Source organism: Pungitius pungitius, chromosome 15 (genome assembly GCF_949316345.1).
Source record: "Pungitius pungitius chromosome 15, fPunPun2.1, whole genome shotgun sequence".
Classification (NCBI taxonomy): Eukaryota; Metazoa; Chordata; class Actinopteri; order Perciformes; family Gasterosteidae; genus Pungitius; species Pungitius pungitius.
In genome coordinates, this window is record NC_084914.1 from 9255164 (window position 1) to 9268865 (window position 13702).

The 13702-nt window shown below is 43.4% G+C and overlaps 1 protein-coding gene across 6 annotated transcripts in view; it reads left to right on the forward strand.

Moving 5' to 3' along the window:
* Positions 1–13420, forward strand: part of pde4ca (phosphodiesterase 4C, cAMP-specific a) — a 34120-nt gene extending 20700 nt beyond the window's left edge. For 3 of the 6 annotated variants that reach the window (XM_062557586.1, XM_037459538.2, XM_037459540.2), the window contains exons 2-16: positions 2846–3040; positions 3723–3767; positions 4345–4381; positions 5093–5166; positions 5298–5350; positions 5881–5993; positions 8043–8136; positions 8278–8450; positions 8552–8650; positions 8761–8925; positions 9016–9115; positions 9290–9444; positions 9534–9656; positions 9778–9960; positions 10115–13420. In XM_062557586.1, coding sequence (XP_062413570.1) covers positions 2846–3040; positions 3723–3767; positions 4345–4381; positions 5093–5166; positions 5298–5350; positions 5881–5993; positions 8043–8136; positions 8278–8450; positions 8552–8650; positions 8761–8925; positions 9016–9115; positions 9290–9444; positions 9534–9656; positions 9778–9960; positions 10115–10615 — 2110 coding nt within the window. In that variant the 3' untranslated portion in view covers positions 10616–13420. Of the gene's footprint in view, positions 1–2845; positions 3041–3722; positions 3768–4344; positions 4382–5092; positions 5167–5297; positions 5351–5880; positions 5994–6116; positions 7429–8042; positions 8137–8277; positions 8451–8551; positions 8651–8760; positions 8926–9015; positions 9116–9289; positions 9445–9533; positions 9657–9777; positions 9961–10114 lie in introns of those variants that run through there. The other 3 variants (XM_037459537.2, XM_062557587.1, XM_037459542.2) reach the window with 2 other exon arrangements.
* Positions 13421–13702: the final 282 nt, after the last annotated feature.

Below are 13702 nucleotides of genomic sequence, written 5' to 3' on the forward strand. Positions count from 1 at the left end.
AAAATCATTGTCTCAGTCTAGTTTCTATCTCTATCTCGTTTGATGTTACCTAGGCAACAACTACTATGCTGGTATAAACCAAAGGGATATCATCGCAATATTACTATTGGGAGTCACGCACATACAAAACATATTCTTTTATTGTGGGTGTGTGAAAAGTAAATGCTTCAGTGTCATTAGTAAGTCACGACTTTGTTCACTCCACAGAGAGAGACCAGAATACTGAACGTGAAACGCCGGCGAAGGAAAAGCGTGGGTGATATTTTGATCTATGATCTAATTTTAGCTCGGCATCGGCTTCAAATAGAAACCTCCCCATAAATATTCATGAATGGAGGGGAAAAGTCTGCAGCTCTGCAATGCAGAGGGAGCAGAGAGGGGAGGGCTGTGTTCTACCTGAACGTCTATTTTTAGCTGCGTCGTTGCTTCTCTCGGTCTATTCCCCGTCCACGGGGGAGGCTAAATTTAGCCGCGTGAAGTGTCATCCAGAGACCAAAATAGAAACACGTTTATGGTCGAAAGCACGCAGGAGCAGCATCGATATGGAGGTCATAACGAGATAGACGGAGACGGCAGGGTGAAGAGGGTGTAGCTCCAAGCCTGTGTGCTTGTAGTAGTAACTGGGAAGGGTTGATGTGTGTGTGTGTATAAATCAAAGGTATACACACTATAGGTGTATTTGGTGGTGCGTTTCACTGCTGTTCAAGGCATTGTTTACACATCTAAAACAGGGGTAATGCCCACTTGTTTAGGTGATAATTAATCCACCCCCACACACACACACACACACACACACACACACACAATCAAATACACATTTATACGTTTACAGGTATACGTCCTCTCCCCGGTGGACAGTTCATCCCAAAGAGCCGTCCTTTGTGTCTCAGAACATGTGGTATTTACAGTCTCTCTGCTCTTTTACTCCTCACCCCTCTGTCTATCCTTCTGACCTCCAAAGTCCTCTCCTTACTTCAGTGCAGTAGTCAGTGAGTCTGTATCTATCACACGAATGAAGGAGGGGTGGGGGGGGGGGGTCTTGTGCTCGGTCTTACGTAATAGCCAGCAACACACCAACGTCTCGTCCTCATGCAACATCCTCGGGGGTTAGCTGGGTGGGGAGGGGCACTGGAGGAATGAGTGGAGAGAGGAATGAATGGGATGTTCATTTCATGTTAGTCTTCAGAAAGAAAATGCAGCCTGTATTTTTCCGTCTATTTCCGTAACCTGTTCATACCATATAATTGTTTGCTAAAGTCAACTTTTCCAATATTTATTTATTAACAAAAACTTGACTCATTTTGTAGATATTCAGTGCAAATCTGCAATTTCTTTACATTCTAGCATGATAAACTAACATGATACCTGCTAGTATGTTACATACACATCAACATATTTTCTGTTGCACATGGTATTAATCAAATATTCTTAATTCAGTGCTGTGTTATTCAGTCATTTCTTGATGAGGTTTTGATGTTGTGTTTCAATATTTCCCATACACATCATCAACAGACAACTTTAACTAATCCTGCACCCATAACTATGGGCTCGTTTCCACTGCTGTATGTGTTTAAAAGATGTAATGTGTGTGTAAGCTACTTGCCAGCCCAAAATCCTCCACGCTTGGCTGATCGTTGTTTTGCTAAAGCGTTGATTTCTGCCCTGGACTTCCTAAGACTGTTTAGAAAAGGAAAAGTGTTGCCAAACGTAGCTGCAGGTTGGCACAGTGTCTCTGGGTTCGCGTGGCAGCAGAAGGGCTCAGGGAAACAGTAGAGACACAAAACGTGCCCAGACTGTGTTGTGCATTTCTTCGGTTTCTCTGTCGTCGGGTCATGTTTGATCAGCAGCTCCTCTTCACCTGAACACTGGCAATTTTCATACTCACGCTCCCATGAGCCCACGTCGCTACCCTGATGCTGATTTCATACCTGTGTGTTTACCACACACACACACACACACACACACACACGTGCAGGACATCAGGCTTCACGCCTTTAATAATGTGTCAATGCAATTCTTCGGGGTTATTTCAGGACATACAAACAGGCAGGTGGGACGTGATGGGAGTCGTAGAGGTCTCCAGAAGAAGCAGGCCGACTTACAGCCATCACAATTACAAGTCTGGGGCTCTCAACACCCCCTCATTGTGGTCCCTTTCTAATTGTACTTTTTCTTATCACGGACAATTTAAATCCAGTGCTGGTTTTAGTCATATCAGTGTGATAACTGCTCTCCCACATATTCACACACTCATATACTTTGTGGCACCTTCCCATATGTGTCATTTTTAGCTTTTATTTCAGTTTTTATTGTTTCATAATGGTCACACTTCCTTTGAAATTACACTATTTCCTTTTCAAGAGATAAAAATGTCTGAATGGTGTTACCCACTGATGAAAGCTTGTTATATTTTTAGTTTTGAAGTATTGTTCATTGTATTTCTGCTTTTCATTGTTCTTGGAGCTGTACCAGTCTCTCTCAACAAGGGTAACATTTAACCAAATAATCTTCATTGATCCATGTGATGGTCTAAAACTAATGTATTCTATTTTATTTAATTGAAAGGACCAGTCAGGAGGTATATTTCAATATGTAATATTCAATAATCACAAGGTGACAAACTGGACAAGTCAGAGATGTATACAGAGAGAGATTCATGGAGGAATGCTGGAATGTCTTTTATGATATCGTTTATTTGTTAATGGTTTCACTGCATCGATGCTTCTTTCATTTCCTTTTCACTGTGAAATTAATGTTTGTGTCTTCATCCATAAAATGTGTCTTTAAACATTGAACCTGAACGCATTCCCCCCCCCCCCCCCCTTCCTCTCTCTTGTGGTCGTAGTTTCGATGTGGAGAATGGCTTGGCAGCGGGGCGAAGCCCCCTGGATCCCCAGACCAGCCCTGGCTCTGGCGGTCTGGTCTTACAGGCCAACTTTCCTCACAGCCAACGGCGGGAATCCTTCCTCTACCGCTCCGACTCTGACTTTGACCTTTCACCCAAAGGTCCTTCCAGAAACTCCTCCGCTGCCAGTGACCTGTAAGAATGCAACAGTCAATCGTCTCTCAATTATTCCTCCTCCTTGTATGTTGTGTGTATAATTTTACATGTTATGTTAAGTTATTTGTGTTTATTATATGTATAGATTACACACAAAACTACATTTCCACTAAAATAAATAAAACGTTGTGATGCTTTGATGAAATATATTCTTGGTATTTCACAATGATATAATACTTAATCAATACAGCCTCAATCTAAATACCCACTAGAATTCCAAAATAAGATTAGTGCTAAATGACCTTAACCAAAAAATGGGTTTCTTCCTTTCTGCATTGGAAGACTCCAACGGTGGTGCATTGGTTTAAGTGTTCTTTCCCTTGCAAGCTGCAGCTAACATTTGCGATCTCAATATTTATAGCAGTCTTTTTCACGTTTCCTTTGGATTCTCAGAGAACGCTCTGAAGCCCAACAGATCTTCAGGACAACATTAGTACAACCAGCCGTTCTTCCACCCAAGATCCCTGTATAAAATCCGCTTCGCTGCAATTGCAAGAAATTGGAGGAAAAGGGCAAATTTCTTGTCTGTTATTGCCTTTCTGTTTGTGTTTACGATATGTCCCTAAAGCAGTCCCCTACAGAGTTTATATAATGTCCTTTGAGACTGGAAAGTAAGCAGTCGCAGGTCTCCTCACCGACTCTCGCCTATCTGTTTTTGAAGGGAAGAAAGCTTGAAGCACTGGGAAGTCAACTGGTTGTCATCTCGGTGAGACATGATGAGATCAAATTAAGATAAAAACACTGACTCTGTCCCCTTGAAGTTCTCTTCTTCCCTTTAGATGGCTTCATAGCCGTTTACCACTTCCCTCCTGACAAGCGTAACTAAATATTGAACACTTAGACCCCCCCCCCTCCGTCCCGCCCCCACCCGAAGCACCCAGTTGTGTTTTGTTTGTTTTTGCATGTAACGCTTAATCAGAGACAACCAAGTCATTTTTTATTTATTTGAGCTTCTACCAGTTCATACTTATATCACCCACCTTTCCACCTACCCCAATCTGTTTTCTCAGTGCATGACATATTTGTTTTTTTTGACAAAGTTACATTCTAATTTGATGACAAAGGGAGAATGGGAGAATGAAGAAACATGATCAATTAAATATGACAACTAATCCTCTGGCTGTCCAGTTTTTCGGACAACCTCATTTTTTGGATAAACAAGAAGTGACAACTGGGGCAGTTTGTTTTCTATCTATTTCATCTTAGCCAATATTTTAGCCCCCATATGTAACAAGTCAAGGTTTGACGCCTCTTCCTCCTGTGTATTCCTTTCTGTTCTGCAGACACACAGAAGACATGATTGTGACACCATTTGCACAGGTGAGTCTGCTGAAACCTTCCCATCCGACCTTTTTCAAGCAATTTTCCTTTTTGTTCTCTTAGAAGGATTTGCCACATGGTCAAATAAAAATGAAACCATGTTCATTTGTTTGCTAGAGAGAGTAGGTCTTAAATGAAAACTATAATAAAACTCCAGATGGTACGAGCCTGGGCTCACTGCCTCATCGGGAACAGCCCCTCAGCATTATGTTGGCCTTGCTACAGGCCCAGGCGTCCCGCTGGCGTTGCACGGCTCTTGCGTGGGATGTGCGTCACACTTGTGCTCACTTTACACCGCGAAAGCAGCGGTGAATGCAATACTGCTGGATCATGCTGTTTACATTTGCATGGAGGCTGATAAGGCCTGCCACAAGGGTCAGGCCTGGACACCGGATACGCTGTGGGCTTCCACTGTGCCCTGAGTCAGTGTTTGGCTCCAGATGGAGTGACAGACATGACATAGAAGGTGTCAGTGATGCCATCAAAACATCAGAAAGAGGGATGCCTCTGCATAGCGCTTGAGTTGGAGACAAAAAGCCACAGAGTTTGGTTTCATGCGCTTGTCAGAGATTCACGTTAAGAGGCATCATCTAGTCCCAGATTTATCGAGTTCAGGAATATGCAAGTATGTAATTTATATATATGTGTCATGTATATTTATATACAAATACGTATATGTCATACCTTAGGTCTCTCGTTCCTATCTCGTAGGTCCTTGCCAGCCTGAGGACCGTCAGAAGTAACTTTGCTGTCATAACAGACCAGCAAGATCGCACAGCCAGCAAGTAAGCTTTTAGAAAATGTATTCAAATGAATATTCTACCAATTTAATCGTCACACTTTGACAAATATATAATTACGCCGTGGTCACAGTGTGACTTTTTCTTTGCTGACTGTGGATGATTTCTGTCTACAGGACGCGATCGTCAGGCAGCAACCCACCATCCATGTGCAAGACCAGCCTTGCAGGTCAGTACAGGTTATCAGAGTGGGCATCAATGTCCCATTGTCGACTCTGACCTCGATCGGAAAGACAGACAGACGTCCACGACCTTACTATGATTGCATTCGTGAAATAGGTTACTGGCAACACGTCACAGCACTGAATTAGTAAATTAAGTTGAGTGGTGGTGGAGGAAGTATTTGAATACTGTTTTAAATTGTCGTGAAAGCATCACTTAAGGACAGGTATGTAGATGTTATCAGTAATAAACAGAAGTGATTGTACTCAGACAAACAAGGGCCCCTTTAGTGTTCGCGGTTACAAAATCGTTCCTGTTGCACTCATGAATAGGCAACTTTTTATATATATAACAAGACTGAGCTACTAATTATGCGATGCAGTAATTCAACCAATAATTCTAATCATTTTCTATAAACTCAACATTGTTAATCTTGATATGTATCTTGAAATTCTGTGTGGATATTCAAACAGGATGTTCTCACTCTGCCTGACTTGTATCCTTCCCACAATGCTTTACTGTGTTCTTCTGGTACAGAGGAGCCTCACCAGCAGCTGGCCATAGAGACGCTGGATGAGCTGGACTGGTGTCTGGAACAACTAGAGACACTGAAAACCCGGCACTCTGTCAGCGAGATGGCTTCCAACAAGGTACTTCAGCATAATACATCCACACATTACACATTAAGTGTAGTACTGAACACACACACCTGTCACAGGCCGAGAGGAAGACACACTCCGCCTCACCGCTCAGGGTAACATTAATAGCTAAAAGCTGCAGAGCGGTGTACTCCCTCTAATCTGTACTGTGATTCACCCCACTTGTATTATTAGTTACTGAATGTCGGTCTTGTTGCCATTTTTTGAGGTAACAGATAATAAAAGCAATTCATAATTTCCATTATTACTTTTAATTATTAGGTGGCAATCCTCCGCAGCCTAAATGAGAGAGAGCTCCAAGTGAAGTACAAAGCTTGTGGGTGTGTGTGATCCACTGTAAGAGCAGTTAGCCTTCAACGGTCTGTGAGCAAATCTGAAGGCTCATTAATACAAACACGACAAAAAAGAAATGTATGAATAGTCTCCCACCTGTCAGCGGATGGAAGAGGGGGTTATTCCATGAATGAGTGGGATGGCTTCATGCACGCACGTAGAGACCAGACTCACAGACAGGCCCTTCCCCCCACTCATGTGCAGAGAAATGTTGATGAGGTAGTGGGAGAGCTGCAGATGAAACGGCATCCCCCCCCATCCGTTCTACGTGTGTCTCCTCAGGAGTGGTTCCTTGACTAAACTGCTCACATCACACACTGACACGCACTTCGCTTGCCTTGTTGTGGTTATCTCTATCTGTATGTGGTTAGCTATTACCCCCCCCCCCCTCTTCCCAATATCATTTATTATCTTTTATACATGAAACTATTGATGATAATGGGACACATATTTGTAGAATGGTAGTTCATTTGTAGCTACATGAATGGAGTCCCCCCTCCTCCATCCATCCAAAGCTTTTCCCTCATATCTTCTTCAAACTTGGTGCACATGGTGTGTCTCACAACCTCCTCCTGTGACGTATTCAACCCCGCCCACTTTCTACACACGCCAACCAATGAGGGCCCTCGGAGTCCCCCTACCGCTCCCGCAGCAGCTACCTGATTGGCTGCTATTCTTAGACTTTTTTTTTTTTGGAAGAAGGCGGAGATTGGAGTACCTCGTCCTCCCCGTGTTTACACACACACACGGGGAGCAGGCAGTGTCTGAGTGAATGGAGTCAGGGGGGAACGAGGGAGTGTGACTCCCCCGCCTCGCATCATCGCATCCTCGCATCCACGCTCTTGTTCTCCAAGGGACCTCTGAACGTCGTTTTTGTTTTTGTTGCTTTTAACCATCTGCTCGGCTCGCACTGACCAGCGGACGGTCTGCTGGCTTCTGCGGTGCAGCAGCACACACTGTCCCCGCCGCCGGGAGGACGGATGTCCCAAAGATCAGCTCTCTCTGTCTCTCACTCTTGTCTCTCCATGTCTCACTTTGCGCTGAAATGCCAGAGGAGAGTAATCTCATCACGGTGTCGTGGATGTCCCTGCAGGTAAGGACGGGCGAGGGGGCAAAGTGGGGGTGTGAGGGCACGAGCCGCCCCGGTAGTTGAGGATGTGACCGTGGAAACCTTCTTTTAGATTTGATGAACGTGATCCACATGCGTGCAGACCACTACGGGGAAGACCGGTGATGCTTTTGTCTGGGTCCATTCAGTACTTTTTGCAGCGTCTGTTCAAATGGAGAAAAGTTGTTGTTGTTGCTTTACCAATAGATGGTTGATGGCGTGCTGTATTTTAGTAAGTTAGTCTCAGAGTGGTCTCTAGTAATTACTGGTAAGTTAAGCGTTTGGCTTCAAGCACACATGGAGTTGGGAGTTGTTTTTGGGAGGCTTCTTTGTGGCATCTCACACTGAATGAAGCCTGTCTCGGGCGATGACACCACAAACCTGATGGTAAAATATCAGACACAGGGACATACACACTTAAAGACTAGCTCACGAAGACTGAACAGCATTCAACAAGTGGACATTTCTTCAGAGGGAAGGATTTCGTTTTCACAGAGAGTGCCTGTTCCATCTGTCGTAGTCTGTCCGCATTTTGGCGGAAAACTTATGGATGCTCTTATAATGTGTGTGTGTGTGTGTGTTTGTGTCTTCGTTCTCAGTTCAAGAGGATGCTGAACCGAGAGCTCACCCAGCTGTCAGAAACCAGTCGTTCGGGGAACCAGGTGTCTGAGTTCATCTCTAGTACCTTCTTAGGTAAAACGCTTTCACTTTGTGTATTCTTAAGATCTATTTTAAGATGTGCGTCCCATAAGCGGCACGCGCTAAACAACAGGGCTACTGATGAAACTGCTGTCAGACTGCGGTGTTAACATTGTGTCTGACTGCATCTGACAGAGAAGCAACATGACATGGACATCATGTCTCCCCCCACCAAGGAGAAGGACAAGAAGAAGCGGCCCATGTCCCAGATCAGCGGTGTGAAGAAGGCCACCCACAGCCCCAGTCTTGCCCCCTCCACCATCCCTCGCTTCGGGGTCAACGCCAGCCAGGAAGGACTCCTGGCCAAGGTATGAGGACGAGTTCCCCGCTTGTTGGTCTTCACTCAAATCGTTCTCCTTCGTAATGCATGGTGTAATGATGGATATTCTTCACTATTGTTCACCGCCAGGAGTTGGAGGACGTTAACAGGTGGGGCATTGACATCTTCAAGGTCTCTGAGTATTCGGGGAATCGCCCACTGACGGTCACAATGTACACCATCTTTCAGGTACCAGTAAATGTATGAAGAAGCAGTGACGTATCAAAGGCCTTTCAGTAAATGATTGAAATGATGATTAAATGATTGTCTCATGTGCTCTGGCTCTGCTGCTGCTTTAGGAACGTGACCTGCTGAAGTCCTTCAAGATTCCAGCGGACACTTTCATCACCTTCATGATGACTTTAGAGGATCATTACCACGCCGACGTGGCCTACCACAACAACATCCATGCGGCAGACGTGGTCCAGTCCACGCATGTCTTACTGTCCACACCTGCTCTGGAGGTAGAGCAGATAGAAACTTAAGCACTATTAAAATACAACTCACACACACACACACACATTGACAGTCCCTGCCGTCTTGTGTTGTCCCAGGCTGTGTTCACTGATCTGGAGATCCTCGCCGCTCTGTTTTCAAGCGCCATCCACGATGTGGATCACCCTGGAGTTTCCAATCAGTTTCTCATCAACACCAGTGAGTTTGCACAGCTCCACTGGGATTTTATGAGCGTGTCGTGGGCACTGAGTGTATTTATTAACTATGGGGACGAGGTGCCTGTGTACACGAGGCTGCGTCGGGTTGGGTTTCCGCGTTCATTTCTTTGTGCTGCCTGTAAAAGCACATTTGTATGGCGTGTTTTCCTCTCAGACTCAGAGCTGGCCCTGATGTACAACGACTCCTCGGTGCTGGAGAATCACCATCTGGCCGTCGGCTTCAAGCTTCTGCAGGAAGATAACTGTGACATCTTTCAGAACCTCGGCAAAAAGCAGAGACAGTCACTGCGCAAAATTGTCATCGATATGGTAGGACTCCCCAGTGATACCGTGGCGGTTGCAGACGTGGTACGGTTTCCCTTCTGAAGTGCACCTCTGTTTTCCCAAATCACCCGCAGGTGCTGGCCACAGACATGTCGAAACACATGAATTTACTGGCAGACTTGAAAACCATGGTGGAAACCAAGAAGGTCACAAGTCTAGGAGTCCTTCTGCTGGACAACTACTCAGACCGCATACAGGTGAGACCCATGCCATTCATTGGAAGGCGCTGGGTTAATGAATAGTTGAACGACAAATAACATTGTTGAAATACCATTCAAAAAAGCTGAAAAGAAAAATGTTTTTTTTTTCTGACCGCAGGTCCTTCAGAACATGGTGCACTGTGCAGACCTAAGCAACCCCACCAAGCCTCTGGAGCTGTACCGTCGGTGGACGGACCGCATCATGGTGGAGTTTTTCACCCAGGGGGACAGGGAGAGAGACAAGGGCATGGAGATCAGCCCCATGTGTGACAAGCAAAACGCCTCAATAGAGAAGAACCAGGTACATTATTGACGCAGGACTTCTCCATTCCTGAAATATACCAGAAACTATAATAACATTTGAAATTTAATGAAGACAATTTAACAAAAGAGGGACTTGAAGGGAATTTCCCATATGGATATAAAACATTTCTCTCTCTCTCTTTCTCTCTCAGGTGGGTTTTATTGACTACATTGTTCATCCTCTGTGGGAGACGTGGGCCGACCTCGTCCACCCCGATGCTCAGGAGATCCTCGACACCCTGGAGGATAACAGAGAGTGGTACCAGAGCATGATCCCCCACAGCCCCTCGCCCCACCCGGAGGACCAGCCGGATGGAGCCCGCGCCGGGGAACCCTCAGCGCTTACTGGGGGCGGAGGCTCTGTTTCGGCCGACAAGTTCCAGTTTGAGCTGACATTGGAAGAAGAGGGAGAGTCTGATACAGAGAGTCCACCCGAGGAAGAGGGGGGCTTTAGCAGCTGTAGAGGGACTGAACTCTCCAGAACTGATTCTGGCAGCGGATGCGACGCGGTGTCGGCCACGACTCGCCTGCTCACCAAAAAGCTCTCTACCGATTCAGGCAGGACGTTTTCTTTAGACTCTGATATGGCCGAAGACAGAGACACAGACCAGGAAGGCGTCTCTCGGGTACCACGCTTCCAGCTTGGCACATAGCACCAGTCAAAAGTTTCAAAATTTCTTTTGGCCTTTTGTTTGTCTTTCTCAATTTGGGTGCCTCCTCTGTCCCTCTCCTTCTTCCGTTTCAACCAAGCACCACCAACTCTGGTTTCCGAGGTCAGGAGGACAGCAATCCTCGGGATGGGGAGTGCAGGTGGGAGTTGGGAGCAGTTAAGAAAGTCTGCAGTTCAACACTGGAGGGAGACAGATGGACAGAACAGTCCTTTTTTTCGTTCTGTGTCTCTCAGTCAGACATACTGTGGATAAAGTTCTAGACAATAAGCCGTTTAAAAAAAGAAAAGAAATCTGTACTAGAAGCTGTACTAGAACAAATGACAGAACGGTCTTCCCCTTTTGTGAAGAAATTGAGGAAGTGATTAATGAGCAAGAAAATAGTAAACACACAACAGCATCTTGTAAGACATTTTGCCAAACTTACACTTTACAGGGTTTTGCATGCATTTGTTTATTCTGTTATATTTTATTTAGGTTCACGTGCAGTGAAATACAGTGAATAGACTTCAAAACAGTGTAAGCAGCAAAGTAATGGCAAAAACGAACTATGCAGGATTATTTAAATGTAGCTGACATTTAGCGTGATTATTGTATAGGTAGCCCTCCTTTCAGGTGATGTTGCACAGCCCATTTAATTTTATTCAGCAAGCATTTTCAGAAAGATATAACTATAAAAAGTAGCTGACGTTTTCTTTTTCTTTTGACATTTCGGTGGCTTAATGCTTACTATTTCCACTTTTTGTAACTCTAATCTATGATATTGTCAGCGACAACTCTGAGCCAAATTCAGTGACGCGTTATTCAGTCGAGGAACTGCATCCAAAGCAATGAGGACTATGCACATGGCGCCTCCCAGTGTTGATAAGTGGAACTGAAGTTCTGGCATTGGAAAAATGCATTTAAGACGTATTTCACTGTAGGACTGCCCAAAATATCAGTTATGTTTCTGTTTTATTTCTGCTTTATTTTTGTTGTGTTTTTGTTTTATTTCCAGTCAGTAATTTTGGCATCCTTAGCATTCTGCACCCGTTCTATCAGTTTGCCTTCAAGTTTAGCACTTTACGGTTTTGTTCATAACTAGCCCTCATTGTAGTTTTTAAGGGCTTGAGCGAAGACATGAACTCATTGGAGGCTGTTAACAAAAAACCCGCTTCATTTGCTGCCAAATAACTAGCACAGACATCACGCAAAAACTAAACGCTGCAGTACAGCTATGAATCCATTGAAAGCCATTGTCATTATTATACAATATGTTACACACAGCATCGACCTCCTGAAATGCAGTTTCTTGAAACATCCACTTGAATACAAGTGCATAGAGCGACAGTGTGTTGGAAGCACAAAAAGAAGCATGTTAGCATCATTGTAATTGCAAAAAGAAATAATCGAGGAGACTGTTTCATATGCCAGATTTTTTTCTTTTCGTCTTTTTTCTCTCATTGATCAATATTTCGCTCTTCACGGGGACAAAGTCAATGACAAAACAAGTGCCAAGCAAGCATGACACAACCCGTACTGTAATTTCCATTTTGCCACTGGCTACTTTCCATCAGCGACTGATAAAGTCGGTTGATTGTAGCACCCTGTGTGCCAATATGACCCCAGTGTTTTTTGTTCTTGCTCAAACAGTAACTGTAACTGAAACTCATATTTTCTTAAAACAGTGATGTGTATTTGTGTGTGTGATTGAATGACTGGGTTGAATTTTTCAATGTGTTTGCTAAGAAAAAACCAAAGCACTTTGTATGGTACTTTACAGTTCTGCACTTCCAGTACAATTGAACATGTATGGTGACTGTTTTTTTTAGCAAATAGCCTGGTGGTTGAATGGAATTCTGTGGGCTGGACCACTACAGCTCTCAAATGTCAGATGTTGGAGGGATTGATGTTTGTTTTTGTAATTGACATGACATTGGCTGCAGGATTTGAAGAAGAATATTGAGGTAATTTACTAACTATTATAACTTAGTCTGAGGAGAATTTTTTTTATTCAATTACCACGAAACAGAGTAAATCACGTGTTAATGTGTGAACAAGGCAAGTTGAACAGTTTTTGACGCCTTATTTTTAAAATTGGCTTTTTTTTCTTCTGGTCATAAATGTCTTCACTGTCATGCTGGATTAAACATTTGCAAACCGTTCGGTAGCCATTAACAGCACTAAACTGACCAACACTCAAGGATGCCTTCTATATTAAGGTCTATTTAACAGCTTAGAAGCACAACATGCAAACATTAATCTGTCTCTACATGTAACTAATTGTTGGATTTTGTTCACAGTTTTCTTCACAGTTATTTGTGTACAGTTTATTTATTATTTCTATTTTATCTGTCAGAAAACAATGGAACAGTAGTTTTTTTTCGTCTGACTTGATGTTTAGAAAGTCACACAGGACATATTTCATCCACAACTCAGTTGTTTTCCTTCTCGTTCTATTACTTTACTGCTTGCAAATAACGTGATACATAAGCAACAATACTCACTTTCATGTTTTTCTTTGTATAAAAATAGTTTAGTGAGTCTGTATGAGTTTTGTCAAACATCTCTCCTGTCTTCCTCAGTTTTCACACTCACATGATCTTACAGTACGTGTGCTAACCTCAAACGTGTTTGATTCATAGTGAAGATTATTTAGTCACAGAACTTCAAGTCAACCTATCAGTATTTCCGTTTTTAGACATAGAAAGATCATGAACTAAGACTGCAGCGTTGACAATCCAAACTGTTAGCCCTCTCTCCAACTAGAACTGTATGCCTTGCCAATAAAAGAAAAACTATTCACTCTAAGTCTTGTTCTCTGCTTTAACAAAAAAAAAAAATCAAATAGTAAAGCAGAATCTTCTTGTTACTATACTATCGTGATCTATATCTTAAACTATAGATGAAACAACCAAAGAAACATCTATGGATTTGTATAAATAATAATAATAATTGCATATTGAATACGATATAACACACACAAAAATAGTTTTCTCTATAATGAGTAGATTTTTCTTGTAACACCTCTATAACGCTCTCATTTATTTCTCTGGTATTTCACCATTTACTCACCACTACTAAATTCACTTT